This window comes from Elephantulus edwardii, unplaced genomic scaffold, assembly GCF_000299155.1.
Source record: "Elephantulus edwardii isolate Elephantulus edwardi_28Jun2011 unplaced genomic scaffold, EleEdw1.0 scaffold00225, whole genome shotgun sequence".
Taxonomy (NCBI): domain Eukaryota; kingdom Metazoa; phylum Chordata; class Mammalia; order Macroscelidea; family Macroscelididae; genus Elephantulus; species Elephantulus edwardii.
This window is the reverse complement of record NW_006399975.1, coordinates 1,198,582-1,218,143: the sequence shown is the minus strand read 5'-3', so window position 1 is coordinate 1,218,143 and position 19,562 is coordinate 1,198,582. Positions and strand designations below refer to the sequence as shown.

At 45.9% G+C, this 19,562-nt stretch overlaps 1 protein-coding gene across 1 annotated transcript in view; it reads left to right on the top strand.

The window, feature by feature from the left end:
- Window positions 1-333: 333 nt before the first annotated feature.
- The window catches only part of ONECUT1 (one cut homeobox 1), a 55,655-nt gene continuing 36,426 nt past the window's right edge, over window positions 334-19,562 (top strand). The window contains exon 1 of the mRNA XM_006898242.1: window positions 334-1,561. Coding sequence (XP_006898304.1) covers window positions 460-1,561 — 1,102 coding nt within the window. The 5' untranslated portion in view covers window positions 334-459. The remainder of the gene's footprint in view (window positions 1,562-19,562) is intronic.

The following is a 19,562-nucleotide window of genomic DNA, read 5'->3' as shown; positions in this document are numbered from 1 at the left end:
GGCCGCGGCGGCGGCGGCGGCGGCGGCGGCGGCGGCGCGGCCACCAAAGAGTCTGCAACAGTAACCGAGCCATGGCTCGAGCTGGCGAGAGGCGCGGGCAGGCAGCAGCCGCGGCGGGCGCACGGGCCGCGTCAGGGGAGCCGGGCGCCTCACGATCCTAAGGAGAGGGGCGAGAGGGGGCCGGGGGCGGGCGGGCTGGAGGCACCGCGCTCGCCCAACGGCGCGGATCCCTTTTGGAAATTAATATTTTAAAAACGCCGAGGAAGCCGAGAACGCAGAAGGGGTAGTGGGGGTAACAGGGAAGGCGAGACACAGAGCGAGACAGAGCCCCACAGACAGAGCAAAGAAGGCAGGCAGCAGTCGCTGGCAACCGATGTGAAGACCGGACTCCGTGCGCCCCTGGCCGCCTCTGCCCGGCCACATCGATGTTGTGTCCGCCGCCCGCTCGCCCTGATCACGATGAACGCGCAGCTGACCATGGAGGCGATCAGCGAGCTGCACGGGGTGAGCCATGAGCCGGTGCCCGCCCCCGCCGACCTGCTGGGTGGCAGCCCCCACGCGCGTAGCTCCGTGGCGCACCGCGGCGGCCACCTGCCCCCTGCACACCCGCGCTCCATGGGCATGGCGTCGCTGCTGGACGGCGGCGGCGGCGGCGACTACCACCACCACCACCGGGCTCCCGAGCACAGCCTGGCCGGCCCCCTGCACCCCACCATGACCATGGCCTGCGAGACTCCCCCAGGTATGAGCATGCCCACCACCTACACCACCTTAACCCCTCTGCAGCCGCTGCCGCCCATCTCCACCGTGTCGGACAAGTTCCCCCATCATCACCACCACCACCATCACCACCACCATCCGCACCACCACCAACGCCTGGCGGGCAACGTGAGCGGTAGCTTCACTCTCATGCGGGATGAGCGCGGGCTGGCCTCCATGAATAACCTTTATACCCCCTACCACAAGGACGTGACTGGCATGGGCCAAAGCCTCTCGCCCCTTTCTGGCTCCGGTCTGGGCGGCATCCATAACTCCCAGCAAGGGCTCCCCCATTACGCCCACCCAGGCGCCACCATGCCCACCGACAAGATGCTCACCCCCAATGGATTCGAAGCCCACCACCCGGCCATGCTCGGCCGCCACGGGGAGCAGCACCTCACGCCCACCTCGGCCGGCATGGTGCCCATCAATGGCCTTCCCCCACATCATCCTCACGCCCACCTGAACGCCCAGGGCCATGGGCAGCTCCTGGGCACGACCCGGGAGCCCAATTCATCGGTGACCGGCGCGCAGGTCAGCAATGGAAGTAATTCAGGGCAGATGGAAGAGATCAATACCAAAGAGGTAGCGCAGCGTATCACTACCGAGCTCAAGCGCTACAGCATCCCACAGGCCATCTTCGCGCAAAGGGTGCTCTGCCGCTCCCAGGGGACTCTCTCGGACCTGCTGCGCAACCCCAAACCCTGGAGCAAACTCAAGTCCGGTCGGGAGACCTTCCGTAGGATGTGGAAGTGGCTGCAGGAGCCGGAGTTCCAGCGCATGTCCGCGCTCCGCTTAGCAGGTGAGCAGGGGGGCCTGGGAGAGGACTGAAGGCGGGAGGGAAGGAGAAAGAACCTCATCCCACCACCTCTTTCCCGAAGAAGGGAGTCCTGCAGCCCAGAAAAGCTGGCAAGCGGCTCCCGGAAACAGACTTCCTTGTTTCGGACTCGCGCTTTGAGCTTTGGAAGGCTCTGCGCGCTGAGCCAGCCGAGACCCACTTTGGCAACTATGGGGTGTATTCGTGATGGTGACAGCACTAGAAACTAGTAAGGCCAGAGCGCAAGGGAAGCCCCTGACTTGATGGGCTGCGACCTCTCTGGTTTAGGCACTCCGGATTTGGGGAGGGAAGCAAGCGACTGCGTGCATGGAACTGCGCGCGGACGCTCCCAGTCAGTGCCCCTGGCACCTAACCCGGCGCTGGAGCAAGCTAGAGGCGAAGGCTGCCAGCCTCTATTTGCCTGGACTCGTTGCGCTGATTCCCACCTCCCGTGCTCACGGTTGGCACCTGACAAGCTTGGCGGGAACAGCAATTCCTAAATGCAGGCAAAACTGTCCAGAGCTCACTGGCAGTGGGTGGCTGGCGCGACAATTTTGGGTTAGCATGCACTCTGCGCATGAAACTGACTATGGAAAGAAGTGCAGGCAGGTGGTGCGAGGTCAGGATGAGGGCTGGCACTCACCCAGGAATAGGAGCGCTCGCTACCAGCAGGGTCCAGGAACTGCCTTCATAGACTCGGCTTAGGCCTTTGCATTGCGTTTTCTTTTCGGTGTGATTTTTTCGCCTGATACCCCACACAGGTGTAAAAGCGTGTAAATGAGCCAGACTGAGAATAGAGGTTTCCCCGACCTGAAACCGAGTGGTTTTGAGATGAGGTACAGAGAGCACCCCTCATCTCTAAATTCTAAGGACCGAGATAAGAGGGTACTGCTGAGCCCAGCCGGAGTCACAGCAGAGATTTCTGGCAGATTCAGATACTGGATGGAGGGGGGGGGGGAGTGGAGAATTAGGGGAAACCACGGGAAGGCAGCTGAGGCCCTGCTGGATTTGAGGAGAGCCAAATCGAGGTTGCCAAGTTGATTGACTCCAAAGTCCCGGTTCTCTCCTCCCCCTCGCCCCTCCACCCCCTCCCTTAGCCTGGCGCCCGGACTCGAGCCCCGGCGCACCGAAAGGTAAAAGCCGAATGAGGGTTTGTTAATTAACTGATCGTTCTCCATTAATTCGTCCCAGGAGAACGAAAGACAGTCAATCCGCTTGGAGCCGGGGGCACTGAGCCGTTTCAGTCTAAAATCAAAGCGAGAGGCTAGAGCCCCCTCCCCCCTCGTGCCTGCCAATGAGAAGCTGGGGGGAGGCAGGTGTCCGCGAGCCTGCGACTCCGGCGGGGTGTGACTCAGGCGCACCGGGTTGCTAGGCGCTCTGGGCCTCAGCGTCCACCCTTCCCCCACCCCTTGCTCCCCAAATCAGGTCCACGCTCGGGTTTCAAGAGGCTGCGCCCCAGTCTAGTGGGAGAGGTGGGCAAAGTTGGGGTGGAGGCTTAGGGGTGCCCTAGAGAGGCTCATGCTTTCCCACTCGAGAGAGCGGGAAAACGTGTTCTTTAGCTCTGTGTATGGCACCAGATCGCCCCCCAGGGCTGAGCGAGACCCCTGTCGGCACCTGGAGGTGGTGGAAGGAGCTGCCTCTCACCCTTACAGCTCCACCTCTGCGGGCGCCCGAGGTCGTCTGGCGGTGACCTGGCTGCTGCTCTGTTCAAGTGGCCATGCCCGCCTTGGTCAGCGAGTGGGGAGGAGATGGAGAGGGACGCCCCCAAGGAAGACGCTTGCGCACCCCCCCCAACTTACCGAGGAACTTCAGTGGCTACCCCACCTCCACTGTCCTATCTCTTGTCCCTTGAAAGGAGAGCTCCTGTTCAGAACTGACCTTGAAGCTCTAGAAGCCAGACCTAGCGGTCTTCTGTGCCCGAGGGATCTCTTAGTTCCACGGGTGGCGAGCGGAGCTGAGGTGACGCCGCTGCGCCCGCGGGGGACCCGATGTCCGCGTGGTGGTGGCGCGGGCGCGGGACAGGCGGGCGCGGGTGGAAGCCAGGCCTCAGCTCAGGCACAGTGGTCACCAAGGGACACCGGCGTGCCCAGCATCCCACACTGCAGCTCGGGAAGAGCCATCCCCAGCTCTCCGCCCCAGGTATGTAGCACTGGCGTGGAAATGGAAGACTCCAGCAAAACCTGAGTTTGGGGCCAAACCTCAAGCCGACTCCGCGTTTTAAGACCCGGATGGAGCACCATCTTTTTAGTTTTCTTGTCTATAAATTAATTAAAAGGGTGGAATGCATGAAAGTGCCATAAAGGCCTCCAGGCAATGAAAGCGCCCATCTATGTTTAAGTCACTAAAGGACAGTGGTCCACTTGTCACCCTCTCCTACTTTTCATTAAAAGAAGGCTGTTTTCAGAATCCTTTCTCGAAGCCCAGAGCGCAGGAGCTTTGCCCCAGTGCCCAGCTCCTTAGCTGTGAGGCGGGTCCTCCCCTAAATCCCGTGCGCGCAGACACGTTTTGCTGGTCGCACACACGCAGAACCTCATATCTGTCCCCACCGGGGTGAGGGCCCAGCCCACACCCTTCTACCGTCCTGGGTCAGTACCCCACCCCGCACGTGTTGCTGTGTTTGGGGAGGCGCCTTTGCATCGCAAAATTACGTGAGCTGGTGTGAGACAGCACAGAAGAGTCTCACCGAATTAACTACCTTTAAAAAAATCGATATATTCTCCCTCAATGTGATACTCGTTCGCTGCTGCCCTATTAAAGCGACCGACTCCTGGCGCGGCTTGTGGGTGGGGTGGGGGCCCTTCCTCTGACGTGGACGCTTATCAAGACCAGCGACAATAATTTCCAATTAAAGATTCCAGACGGCGTGGCGCCGAGGCAGGAGCTGCCAGCGCTGGCCTAGCGGTGAAGCGCACCCCCAGCAAGCAGGTGCAGGCAGAGGGGGCGCAGACGGGTTGGCGAGGATGGAGTGGGGCCACTCCGCCTCGGGCTGACTACGAAGTCTCCAAAGGGATGAGCAAGTGGGTCCCCTTGCTAGCCAGAGATTTTCCCGCAGCGTGATCTGGGGAAGGACTTTAACCTGGGGGAGTGGTCGGGCCTCGGGCCGCCTTGAGAAAGTCTCGCGGGGCTCAACCTGGGCTGTGTTTGCTGTGAATGGCCTTGCAGCCTCGTTGATTGATAACTGGCTCCTGCGCAAGTCCATTTGCTTTTTGTTAATGTTTATCCCGGCAGGTGACATTTCAACTCACTTTCCTACTGTGCAGAAGTGCGATGCTGGGCCCTGAAAGCTTCACTTCACCAAGCTCCAAAGGCTCCCGGGTAGAGAGAGGCCAGAACTAGGGGTGTGGAAGGAGAGAACAGGAAAGCTTTCAGAGCGACAAGTGACCGATTTCCTCGCTCTCGGCGGTAGCTCAGCTTTGGCGACTCTGGGGCAGCGCAGCTGCTCCCAACCAGCCGCTGCTTGAACAAAAGGCCGACCGGCAGGGCGCGGCCTGGTGGGCGCCCCTGGCCCTGTCCAAATCTGAGCCTCGCTGAGGCGGGAGTGTAGAGGGTTTCGCCCTCGGGGATGCCTCCTCGCCTCCTCCAGGTGTGGTCCAGGAAGGCGGAGACTGAGGTGTCCCTGGACCAGCCCCTGCCTAATGATGCTGATGTGTCTAGAGAGTCTGCGGGGGACTCGTCCCCCCCCCCGCCCCCCAGCTAAACACTAAGGTTAAATAGCTGGAAGGCTCTGTGAGGATATAGTCAGTGTTGTTCCCTTAGGAAGGTTGGGGAACCATAGTTTCCTCTGTGTTGTACCCATTTGAGAGTATAAAACCTAGTGAGGAAAAGAAGGAATGACTCAAAGAATGTACATTTGATTAAGATTGGAGCTACTAGGAAACCTCGCTTCTGGGGCTCAAAAAGACCTGATCCCTTATTGATGGCTATTGTGTGACTATCTTGATGCTAATGCAGTGAGGAAGCTATGAAGACCAACACTGAAGTCGGTTTAAAAGGTAGTGAATTTTCGCGCCAGCAGTGAGTGCAGCCCCAGATTCCTGCCTGGGGAGCAGCCAGAGAGATTAGAGTCAGCCAGCGAGGCCTGCCCAGATTCAGGCCCGTCGTCTGACACTTGGGCTGTGCTAACAACAGTAGGATGCTACTTTCTTTATCTTTAAGCGAGCCTAGGATGCTACTTTCTTTATCTTAAAGCATGGAACCCTGGGCATTCTTTTGGGAGCTGAACTCCTGAGATCCCTGGTGCTCGCCATTTGAGTTCACCTTGCTCGGGAAGCCACGCGCGCCCCCTGCGGGCCACCGCTCAGGGCACCAAGGAAGCCTCTGTGGTCCAACTGGTTTCTGAGAGAAAAGGGATGCTTGCTGCATCTTGCTATCTATTTTAGTAAGAAAAGGGTATATGGCGAGGAGGCAGAAGAATCTAATGGATTAACTTGGGTCCCCAACAATGTCTGCATATTGTGCCGCCGAGGAGGATAGAATTCCAAGTTTCCCCAAAAGATGCACGTTTGGATTATCTGTCAGCCGGCATGTATCTATGTGAAAGAAGCTTAAATCAGAATAGAAAGGGGATCCTGGGAGTCTAAAATCGTAGGTTGAGACTGGGGAATATGGTACAGGTTACATTAGCAGTTCCTTTGTTTTGTTGTTTCCCTTTCGGTAAATTTAGCAGAATCAGGAGGCAGCTCTCGGGCCCTGAGCTTGGAGGTCTTTGTTTCTTTCCTGTTGAGTGAGTGAATGGAAAAGCCTGCGGCCTGGAGCCCTAGTGCTGGGTCAGCACCCTGGACAGGGCTCTGCAGCTGCTAACCCTTGTCCTGTATCTCTTCACATTTAGGAGGAGGCTGAGATTCCTTTGAGAAGTCTGTAGTGAGCAAAGGAGAAAACAAACAGCTAGTTTTTGAAAGTTTCTGAGAAAGTGTGGACCCCGCCAGGAATATACACTGGCAATCGAAAAGATCAAATCTACTCGCGTCGATCAAGCGGTTGATCTTTTCTGTCCCTCCTCGGCAGCTTTGTGTTTGCATCTGAGTGCACGTGCACACCTGCTTATAAAATCGGAATTCGCGTCCCTTATGTGCGACAGGGGTTGGATCATTAAGCTAAAACGTTCAATTCCGTCCCTTTGATCCTTGCTGGGGAAAATCTATAGTCATCTCTAATCCACGAGGTCTTTAAGGAGGTTGTTACAAGAGCTGTTTTGATGTCATCATTTCACATCCATAGCAAATTCAGCTAATCAAACAGTGACTGCTGCTCAAAGTTCTTGGTAGAAGTAGTTCTTGCAGGACACATTGGTAAAATTATTCCTGATTTGCATATAAGGAAGTAAGCCCTGGAGTTAATGAAGGCGAGTAATTACAGAGCGGACTCTCAGGTGTCTGCCCCTCACCCTCCATAATCAGAGGTCTTGCTCTGCAAAGGACAGTCCTTAGTGCTCTGTGTAAACCCTGCATATTGGAATATATTTTTAAATGCACTTAGTAGCTTAAAACAATCAAGAAGTTTTGTTGAAGCTGAAGTTGAACAATAAATGACTAGTTTCATTTCAGCCCCCATTAAAGGAACAGAATGTCTGTTCACTTGGTAAAATTGAATGGCTCACAGTGATGTAGCAACAGAAAGGGAATCTCACTGAGGTCATAACTGTGAGAAGACAGATTTCTTAAAATGTTAGATAGAGCATTCACCAAATAGTCATTAAGTGTTATTTTCATTACATCTCTCTTTGAATATGAATAAGGCCACTTATTTCCATGTGAAAAAAATCCAGTGTCCAGTAGAAAGGAAAAAAAATCGTATTTCTCATGTGAATTAATTTAGTAAATGACCATAAATTCCTATTAAGAGACTGTCACATGTTTTTTTTTTATCACCACCTGTGTTTTAATGCTAATGAAGCCTGCTTCCCTCCTGAAATGATAGGATTGGGTAAAGTGACTAGACCAATCTCCACACATCTGTTTCTTTTGATACAAACATACAAAACATACGATCTTTGAGAGTCTTGCCCTAGGTTGTCTACATCCGTTCTTCACACAAAAAAGTCATATTATCATGAAATCAATATAGGTTAGCTTCTACATATTTACTTATCCTTTAAGTAAGGCCATTTATTAGGACAGCAGGTGAACAGAAATAGACCCTAAAGCACAACCAATTAGATTTGTCATAGAAATTGAGGAGAAAATGAGCTTAAAGTTGTTTTGCATATACTGTTTATCAGAAACTATACCAGGCACACACATGTTATTTTTTAAAAATTGTTTTAAATTGCTTTGCTTACAAAGTTCACATACATTTTGTTTCATACTGTCCTTCATTCACATTGCATACACATTTTTTTATTTAATGTTTACCATCCATGCCACTATTTCCCAAACCTTGCTACACATTAGGATCAATTGATGATCTTAAAACAAAATTATAATGATGCCTTATTATATACTTTGATTGAATTAGTAAAGGGTATGACCTAGGCATTGGAATTTTGGAAAGCTTCTCAAATGCTTGTAATTTGCAACGAGTTTGGGAGCCACTGACCTATATGATAATGTTGTTTTTGTTGTATGCCATCTAGTCAGAACCAACTCAGGAGGTTTTCAGAGGCTGTAAATAGAATAAGAGGAGATTGCCTGTCTTTCTCATGCTGAGAAGCTGGTGGATTTGAACTGCCTGTCTTTGGGTTGGCAGTGCACCTCTTTACTCACTAGCCCACTCCTTGTTGTGTACCATCGAGTTGGAACCGACTCATAGCCGACCCTATGGCGGATTTTCCAAGGCTGTTAATCAATGGGAAGAGATTGCCTATCCCCCTTCTCCCGTAAAGCAACTGGTGGATTCCAACTGCATGCCTTGGGGATTGTAACACAACTTCTTACCACTAGAGTGCCTGGTACATAGTTTTGACCAATATGATATTTTTGATCTATAGTTACTATTATTTGCTGTGTCTTGCACCAACTGGGCTATACAATGTTCCTTTGGTAACACAGCTGAAAATTACCCCCCATCCCTACACACTCGATTTAGAAAATCTCTACATAGTAGAGAATTTGAAATTTGACAATGCATGCCCTCTCTCTGGGGTTCTCAAAGGCAGTCACTTATGGAAACTTATGTCTTCTTTACTCAAGACTTATATGAGGCCTTTTATTGCCCTCCTTTGATGTGGAAGTCAGACAAAATGCAAAGCAGTTACAGAGCTGAATCCAAGTCTCCCATCCATTTGTTCACTTAAACAATTATTGATGGAGAAGGCCCATCTCATTAGATGTGCTCCTTGTGGATAGGGCTGGCCCACTGGGATCCACGCCTGGAGAAGGGCCCAAAGGCCCAAGTACTCCTTGTACTTCCAGGCATCCAGCATTCTGTTCTGCAATCAGGCAGTAATAGATTACTTGGCTTCACATCAGCTCCTGTCTTGCTATTTCAAGTAAAGCTTGCCTTTACTCAAATTTTAGGACCCGGCACTGAAAACATAATCGACTTAAACTCTGTCCACAGATATCTAGAGGGCAACTTAAAATTTCAAGCAAACCTTACATGTTTCCAGTTATTCGTGTTTCTCATCTTTCTTTTCATATGCAGTTTCTGAAATCGTTGCTTTCGTTTTTAGTTCCGGTAATGATGTCATAGTCCCAAAGAGAGGTTGTCAGAGGATCGCAATAAACTATATGCTTTTCGCTTTCTTTCCTGTTGTCTCCTAAAACAGATCATTGGGAGAAATTAAATAAATAAACGAGCGAAGCGCGCCACCTAGTGACCCCTGTGCTCACTGCAGGTTCAGGGACTGGAGTGCGTGAGAGGAGTGGCTAACGCGATTCAAGTATTGATGGAGTCACAAAAATCGTTCATTAAGGCAATTTAATCTTTGCTATTAAATGTCCTTTCAATTCATTTGGGGTAATTAAGATGCAGTTAAAGTGATTAAATTCTAATTACTTCTGCTAGACAAAGACATATTTGTCACACTAATGCGGTTAACTAAGGACTCAGAAAGAAAGTTAACATTTACTTCAAATGATGCAACGGGAAAAATCAGTTCCTCTTTTCATCATTAATCCAGCGATCTGGGTGATTATGTAATGACACTACAAGCTCATTGAATAGGGGAAGTGCTGATTAAAATGATTGCTAGGAGGAAAACCTGAACCAGAAACTACTGGATCTGCATTCCTTGGCAAAATTGGTGTTTCCATTTCTCTCGAAGCCATACCCCAAAGTTATAAACTGCTCCCGAGTTTTATCGTGATATTAAAAAGAGGGATGCCTCATAGAAAGCTCCCCAACTCCCCACCCCACCAGACCGCAGACATTGTTAAACTAACCAAAAGATATTTTGAAAAGGCAACTGGATTCTCAGAGTTGTTAAGTGCCCTCCAGTGGGAACTGACTCATAGCTGATTTTTCAGTCGCTTTTCAGAGGCTGTAAATCCCAGTAGGAACAGATTACCCATCTTGCTCGCACCGATACTTGGTTTACAGAGGAGAAAGGCAGATAGGAAGTGACAGAGAGAGGAAGGGAGCTCTTGAAAGAAAATCCCCAAATAGAAATTTCCACTGCAGGTTTTAGAAGCCACTTGCCTTTACACCAAGCACCCTTCCTGTTGAACAGTCCTCCTCACCCAACGCAGTTCCGGTTGTACTGCCTTTGATGAACTGTGGAGACAGACCCCCCTGCCATTATTGTGGAAATAATGATCACAGCACCCACTCTGAAGAGTGCGGACTACCTCATTCCAAATTGATCCCTTCCCTATGTTTTCCCATATCCACATTAGGCCACAGGGCATCAGGTCACTGACGTTCCTTTGCCATAATCTTCGCAAACAACAGTTGTCTTTGTGCTATCATAGCTTAATTCAGAGCATGCATAAAAGGAGGAAGAATTGAAAAGCTAATAATACATTTGAAGTTTTGCCTTCCTGACAGAAATAGCTTTTAAGGCAGAGCCTGGCTCCTGCCTGCAGTGGAGGAAAGTCAGGTAATTGGAGATTCTTTTCTCCAGAAAACTGTCAAATTTGTGTACTGAAAACCATAATCTTGTTAGTTGTAGTTTTACTTTAGTTATATCACTGAATAGTGATATTTCCCTATTTATTTAACAAATCAACTAAAGTTTGTCATTCATCTATAGAAAAACTTAAGAAATAAATTAGTAATTTTAAATTTTACAGTGTCATTTATTTTATAGCTCATGTTGTTGTTGTTGTTATGTGCTGTCAGGCCACTGTGGCTCATGGCAACCCTATGTACAATGGCCCTGAAACCTGCTCTATCTTGTGCCAACCTTATTGTCTCTGACACACCTACCCCTACTACCCCAGACACTGAATCAATCCATCTCATTGAGGGTCTTCTTCTCTTGCACTGTCCCTCCGCACTCCCAGGTATCATGTTACTCTAGAGAATGTAATCAATACCACATGTAGAAACTGTTGAATTGGTGTAGGTTTTGCTGTGTATGTTGAAAACAACAAAATAAATGAATATGTTTTAAAAACAGAATTGTTGTTTTGTACCATAAAGTTGGAACTGACCCATAGCTGACCTTCTGAAGGGTTTTCAGAGGCAGTTAATAGCATGGGAGGAAACTGCATATCCTTCACCCGCGGAGCAGCTGGTGGATTTGAACCACGTGCATTTGGGATTGCAGTGTAGCACAACTCTAATAAAATCATTGCGGGGGGGGGGGGTGATCATAGACTAAGGAGGAAGCATACTGGAGAGGTTTTTATACTAATTAGCTATGGAGCCTTGCAAAGCCATTTAACCTTTTTGGGCCTCATTCTCTTTCAGTGTGGAATGAAAGGTTTGGTTATGGCTCTCTCTTCAGCCAGCTCCCATGTTCTGTGAGAAGTGTATATCAAAGACCAAGCTCAGTTTTCTGCCCCCAGCAAGGGCTCAATGGTACCCTGTCAGCTGATCAGGAGAAAAGAGCCCATCTTGTTAGTGGTGCTGCCTTCTGGGGCACTCAGGCACGCACACACCACTTACACGCAGAATTCTGAGAAGATATTACCTCTGGTGGCCTAGTGATAAGGAGTTGCACTCTCAGCTCATAGTTTGAATCCACCAGCTGCTCAGTGAGAGAGAGATGAGCATCTCCTCCTACGCAATATAGTGCCGGTGAAAAGTAATTGGAGCGTCACTTATGATTTACAGTACACAACAACAACATGTCCTAGTAAAGTAGTGTAAGGGGATTGATGAGGATGTAGATCATCAGGAATTCTTACTACTACTCCATAACCAGCAGTTCTACTCTTTGTTTTGTACTGCAGAGAAACCCACAAATACTGGAGTTGTATAGGAATGTAGCACAATTGTTCTTAAGAATGAAAACTAGAAAGAGTCCAAATATCTAATAACATTATGCAGATGGCAAAACTAATAAGGTGTCATCTCAGGATTAAGAAATTGTGATGTAGTCATATACTGCAGTCTTTGCAGGAATAAAAAGAAATAAACCATAGCCATACACAACAGATAGAGGCAAGGATGATGAGGCTTTGCCTCACGTACTTTGGAGATGTTACTAGGAGGAACTATTCCTTGGAGAAGGACATGATGCTGGGAAAGATGGAGGGTCAGCAAAGGAGAGGAAGACCTCAACCAGGTAGATCGACACGGTGATTGCCACAGTGGGCTCTGTGTGTCAAGTAGTTTGAGGAGGGCACAGGATAGAACAGGGTTCAGATCTTTTGTTCATAGGGTCGCTATGAGTCATACTTGATTCGACAGCACCTAACAACAACATACACAACAGATAAAAATCTTAGGGGTAATGTTAAAGTTTTTAAGAGTTTTGTCTTTTTTTTTTTCTTTCCTTTCCCCCCCTCTCTTGTTGTGTGCCGTTGAGTCAGATCCGACAGGTACAGGAGGAGACTGCTCCTCCTTCTCCAGCAGAGCATATAGGAGAATCAAACTGTGCACTTTCCGGATTGCAGCGCAGTTTCTTGCCAGTAGGCCACCAGAGCTCCCTTGCTGAAGTTTTTAAAAAGGTTAGCTATAGAAAGCCACACGCAAGCAAGGTTTTTTTACTTTATAATTTTAATTACTTTTAAAATTATTTCTTGTGCTTTGAGTAAAACTGTACAAAGCAATGAATTTTCCATTCAATCTTTCATACAGTTTTCTTTATGGCATTAGTACAATAGAGCAGGACCATTTTTAGAAGCTCAAAAGCAGGCATGCTAAGCAACTTTGTGTGAAGAGATGCATAGATATATAGGCTTTAAAAAAAACAAAAACCCAAACCCCAAACCAAAACAACCCAACCTCAGAACGTATTTTTTTAAAATGAAATTAATAAAGGACACAAAATTCAGGGGAGTGTTTAGCTCTGACAGAAGAAAGCAAAAAGATGAAAGACAAGCCCTTATAATTTAAATAGCTCATTGGATGCTAGTAGTGTCAATCAAGTAGGTGTCCTGCCTCCAGTGCTATAGCATACAACATCTTTAGTAATGTCATTACCAGTTTAATCTTAGAAAAAGATGTGATAATATTATTGTACATCCTTGAATGTAATATTTCTTAGATCATTTGCATACCAACCACAATTGTTTTATAAATCCTTTTTATATTGAATCAAAACATTTTTAGTTACATTATTGGTAACTAGGGGAGGCAGTTTTTAATTTTTGTCCTTCTTTATTCTAAAAATATGTTTTTTATATAGACCTACAAATACTGTTTACCAATATGTGACAAAATTAGTTACTATACAAACATTGGCAGCAACAGACATGTGAAGAAATGCTCAAAATAACTAGAAATAAGAGAGATGCAAATCAAAACCACAATGAGAAACCATTTTGCAAAGTTTAACAGGACAGCAAGTAATAAGTACTGGAGAGACTGTGGAGAGATTGGAACTCTTCATACTGTTGGTGGGATTGTAAAATGGTAAACCATTCTGGAAGGCAGTTTGGCATTTCCTAAAAAAGCTGAACATAGAAATTCCATATGACCTAGCTATTCCACTATTTGGAATACAGCCCAAGAAAATTAGAACTGAGACACAAACAAAGATTTACACATCAGTGCTCATAGTACCAATATTCACAAATGCAAGAGCATAAAAACAGCCCAGATGTCCAACCACAATCAAATGGATTGCGAAATAGTAGTACATTAACACAATGGAATACTATGCAGCACTCAGGAGCAACAGTTTTGAAAATTACTGCATAACTTGAGAGAGACTGGAGAGCATTGTGCTGAGTGAACTCAGCCTCATAAAGACAAATACTGTATAAAACCATTATTGCAGAAATAGATAACTAGTAAAACGTATATGAGGTTCACAAGGAGGGGGGAGTTTAGGAGCAGAGGGGTGAAGATTACCAGGGGGAAAGTTCTATGTTCACACAATTTGATGGGAGGGTGGGGGAAGGAAATGGGATAGATCTGGCTGGTATCTGGAAAGACAGGGTAATGATGGGCAGAGTTCAATGGTGTTAAATTTTATAAGATATAATGAATGGGCATGTCTGTATGAAACGCAAAGTGAATGAAGGATAGTATGAAGCTCAAATTATATGAACTTTGTAAGCCAGCCAATAAAAAGCTTATTTTAAAAAAATTGGCAGACACAAAACAACAGTGTATACTTGTAGACACAACCTTGTGGTTCAACATTGAGTAGCTCTGACCAGAATGCATTAAAAGTTAAAGGAAAATATATTAGCATAAGTTTTAATGTTATAAGCATATTGATATATGTAAGCTTGGCCTAGAGAAATGTTTTTTGTTGTTGTAACTGACTATTGGAATGTTTTCATAACATTAATTCCTTGTCGCCAACACTGTCCAGAAATTGTAGCCTGCTATTTCAGTGCCACCGCCTGTGACAGTGAGGTGTGCACTACACCGCACTGCTTTAGCAATATCAGTGTTGCATGATGTGTTCGAAGGTGTTCAACTTGTTACTGCGCTCTGTATCTTACATACCTCATACGTACTGCTTTGTCAAGTGGTGCTATTAAGTGCCGTTGAGTCAGTTCCCAATCATGGAGATCCTTCGTATGCAGAGTAGAACTGTGCCGTAGGATTTTTCAAGGCTGTGACCTTTCAGAAGCAGGTTGAGCTTCCAGAGCATTTCTGGATGAATTCAAACCACCAGTGTTTTAGCAGCATGTGTGGAGATCCTGGCTGAAACCCACTCCCAGGTTTCCTGGATCTTAGGACCCGAGGGGTACAGCACATTCCTGTCAATAACAAAAGGTTCTACAAGACTTTAGTTTTCATTTGTGATGGAGGGGCAGGAAGGCTGTTTCCTGTTCCACTAAAGGAGCAAATCAGATTCGTGGAGAGAGACAGAGTCTGAGTATGTGTTGTTTCAAAAGTGACTTAGGAGATCCTATGTAACTTAAATTTGAGAAATATAATCCTTATATTGAGAAGTGTAAAGTAAATTATATTCTTTTTGCCTCACTTTTTAAATGTTAATCTTATTTGTAGAACAGCTTATAATGCACAGCTCACTGTATGTGGCATCATGTTATCATGCACAGTAAGCTGTGGGGGGACACACACACACACACACACACACACACACACACATAACAGAATAGAACTTTACCTTCTTCTGGTCAGTTTTGAGATCAAAGTTTTACCCAAAAGGTCAAGATCGGAACCCCATGCTTATCTATGTGAACACTGTCACTGTTCTGCAGGTCCTTGCTAATCTAAGTGTGTCTCACAGGCGAAGAATATCAGTCTTACTTGAGAACTTCCAAAATGTGTATATTCTCCAACCCCACCCAGGCCTACTGAATCTGAATCTGTTTTTAACAAGATGCCTAGGAGGTTCATATGAGTGTTAGAAAGTCTAAGAGCACTATTGTGGGTCATATTTCATCATTCATTTGTAAGCTGAATTTTTCTTCATCACCAGTCATTGATTGGGTACCTCTTGTGGACTAACTAATGAGCTGAGCACTCAGGCTGGAAAGATGGATGATAGTCACACAAGGGCACACTCACTGGGAAGGAATGTGGTAAAAAGTTAACTTGTCTCTCTTGGTTGCTATGATCGTGAACTCAAATTTGTTGTCGTTGAGTTGATTCCAGCTCCTTGAGACCCTCCATTGGGTTTTCAAGATTATAAATCACAACGGGATTCAGACTGCCAGAGATGCAAACCTTTGAATTAGCAGTGAACCTCCCTGCTGTAACCTAGGGATAGATAAAATTCTGTGAATGCAGGAAAGGAAACCAGAGGAAATACTGGACAAAATTTTATGTGTCTGTGTGTGTGTGTCTGTATGTGTCTGTGTATTCCAGAAGGTTTGGGCTTCAACGGCGAGAACTAAGGAAGCTGTGCCCTGCAGTGGAGAGAAATGACCAGACTGTGCTTTTGAAAGTAAACTATTTAGCTTGAATGGAACATTCAATGGAGAAGTAGTAAGGCAACTAGCTAGGAGGGGTGGCAATAGATTGTAAGGGTCCGGTTCTGTGTCACTCCAGAAGTGGAGAGAATGGGCAGACAAAATTTGAGAAGTGTTTCTAAAGTAAAATTGGCAAGAGAGGGTGTGAAAGAGAAATTGGCACCATTGTTCTTTGGGAACATAGTACACCAGCATTAACTATACAGTAGTATGTTAATGTAGATATAAAGAATTATTGTTTTAGAATCACATCTTCTGAAGATAACTGCTAGGCTCTGATGTCTGTACAAATCTGAATGTGTCATTTCAAAGAGAAGACTGGGCATTAGCATGATGGGAATACAGTCAGCACTGTGGGCTCAGTCCTTCTGGTTGAGACTAAAGGTACATTGACACAGTGGCTGCAGTATGGCTCAAGCATGCCAGTGTTACCTTCTGTTGTATATAGATTCACTATGAATGAGAGTTACCCTGAAGACACCTAACAAGTGTTGGTGAGCAGCACTGGCCACTCTTATTCTAATCAAGCATCTGTCATTGGGGACCAGGAGTCCAACGAGAACCAATGAGACAGTTTAGCCCAAATCCACCCCTGCTGTTAGGGACACTAAACACCAAAAGTCAAGCATCTTCTCATAATAAGATTTGGTTTCCCCCTCTAATATAGATTATTTTCAACTGCCCCGTAAGCCTCAAACATTTTAAGAAGAATTAATTTTAAATCAATAAACGTCTATCTTTGGATACTTAATGTATGTACATCAACTTTTAAAAATGTAAACAGCCTGGAAAGGTATACAGAGAAGATTCACTCTCCTCCCAACCTCTTCTCTAGTGGCACAACTCTCTTCCTATAGAGATAGCCTCTGAAACACAGAGTTTCTTGTGTTTAACTTGTTATGGGAATGTAGGGGTGTGTGCATGTGTAGGGGGTTTGTGGGGGGGCATTCATGTCTGTGCACATGCATCTTGTAACCTTCTTTAAGTAATCATGGGCCTATTCCATCTCCAGAAGGGTAATTTTCTAGGGAAAATAGCAATTGACTCTTGCTTCTTTTAATCCTGTTCTTTCTGGCTGTTTCACAGTTGCCTTCCAAGAAATGTATTTATGTGCCAAGTACAGTCCTGCTCATTGCAGTGATCTGAGTAATAAAATTAAAGGACAAATAGCAAATGCTGTCTACTCTGTTGGGTACCAGGAATGGTCCCAAGTGCTTAAATTGAAATCCACTTATCCTAGCCCTTTTATGAAAGGTAATTTAACACTCAAGAGTTGTTAAAAATTTTCATTTATATACTGTGTTCTGTCTACCACCTAGGCTTCTTGTTGTAAATAAGATGGTATTGCTGAAGTATGTGAGGTGAAACTTTACCATCTTTTGCCTCCGAGGAGCGCTCTGGTTGCACTTTCTCCAAGACAAGTTTATTTGTTGTTTTTTGTAATGCATGGGGTGTTCAGCACTCTTCTCAACACCATAGCTCAAGCTCAAAGGCGTCAATTCTTTTGTTATTCATTGTCCAGCTCTCAGATGCATAGTAAGTGATTGAAAAGGCCATGGCCTGAATCAGAGGTGCCTTAGTCCTCAAACTGACATCGTTACTCCTCAGTAACCAACATACTGTAAAGTAGTGACTATATAATTTTAGAGTGCTGTCTTTAATGCAAGATTGGAGATTTTTGCTAGCTAGTTAATTATGCTGTGCCTGTATAAATATTGCTGTAGAAATCAGTTGTGATTGATGATACAGGGCAACTCATAGGATTTTTCTAACTGTAAACTTTAGAAAAATAGATTAACCAACTCCTCCCCCCTCCACGCTGCTGGGTGCATTTGAACTGCCAATGTTAGGCTGATAGTTGAGGGCAAACTGTTTGCACAACCTTTGTTTTTGTTTGCAGTTGAGTCACAATTGACCCATAGCTGATCCTCTAGCCGATGTTCAGAAGCAGTGATCACAGGGGAGGAGATTGCCCATCTTTCTCCTGCACAACTAGACCTTATTCTTGTTGTTGTTGTTGTTGTTGTTGTTGTTGTTGTTGTTACATGCCGTCGAGTTGAGTGCAACTCTAGTGACCCTATGAACAAAATATCTGAACCCTGTTCTATCCTGTGCCACCCTCACACTTCCTGACACACAAGAGCCCATTGCAGTAGTCACCCTGACAATCCACCTAGTTTAGGGTCTTCCTCTCCTTTGCCAACCCTCCACCCTTTCCAGTATCATGTCTTTTTCCAAGGAATACCCCCTCCCAGCAACATCCCCAAAGTATGGGAGGAGAAGCCTCATCATTCTTACCTCCAAAGATCACTCTGGCTGCACCCTCTCCAAGATGTATCTGTTCATTGTCTTGGCCATCCAAGGAATGATCAGTGCTCTCCTCCAACACCACAGCTCAAAAAGTTCAATTCTTCTGTCATCCTTACACATTGTCCAGCTCTTAGATGCATAGCAAGTGATAAGAAAAACCATGGCCTGAATCAGATACACCTTAGTCCTCAAACTAGTATTACTGCTTCTCAATAATTTGGAGAATTCCCTAGCTGCATATTTTCCCAGTGTAGTCTTATTACCTGACACTGATAGTATCAAAGGTATTAATTGTGGATTCAAGCAAGATGAAGCTGTTGATAATTTCAGTCTCCTCTCCATCCATCATGACACTGCCTGTCAGTCCAGAGGTAAGAATCTTTGCCTTCCTGACATTGAAACACAATCCATACTGAAGGCTGCATTCCTTGATCTTCCACAAGTCCTTCAAGTCCTTCTCACTTTTTGCAAGCAATTTTGTGTCACCTCCATAATACAGGTTATTGTTGAGTCTCCCTCCAATCCTGATGCCACACTGCTCTTCATAGAGTCCAGCTACTCAAATAATTTGTTCAGTATACTGATTGAATAGGTTAAAAAAAACCCAATACAACCCCATTTGTTGGATACTTATTATTCTAATAAGTCTTGTATATCTCTATTTTTTTATTCTTATTCTTTGAAACAGTTAATCTCAAACTGTAAAGGTATTTATGTGTTAATAAAAAAGGCAACAAGAATCATTCATAACACCCCACACAGAGATAGCCACTACTTTTTTCTTCTCTTTTGTGATAGTCATCCCATTCATTTTTTTTAATGACATGATGTTGTTCTGTATTATCAAGTCACAATGACTCATAGCTGATCTTCCAGGAAATTTTCAGAGGCTATGAATTACACAGGAGGAGACTGTCCAACTGATTCAAACTGCCTGCCTTTGATTTGACAGCTAAACTCCTTATTATTAAGCTACCAGAATGATATTTTATTATTTTATATGTTGAAAAGATCACCTTACAAATTTACTACAGCACAGTTTAAAATATATAAAAGAATAATAGAGATAATAAAAAATCCCTTGTAATTTTTATCATCTTTTGCCATCCCCAATACATTTTGTGTAGCATTCATTCATTGATTAAAGGATTCCTTCAGTTAGTATATATGTGTGTGTGTTGTTGTTATTGTTGTTGATGGCTGTCGAATCAAGCACAACTCATAGTGACCCTATGAACAAAATACCTGAAGCTTCTCTGTAACTATTGTTTTACATATATATGTAT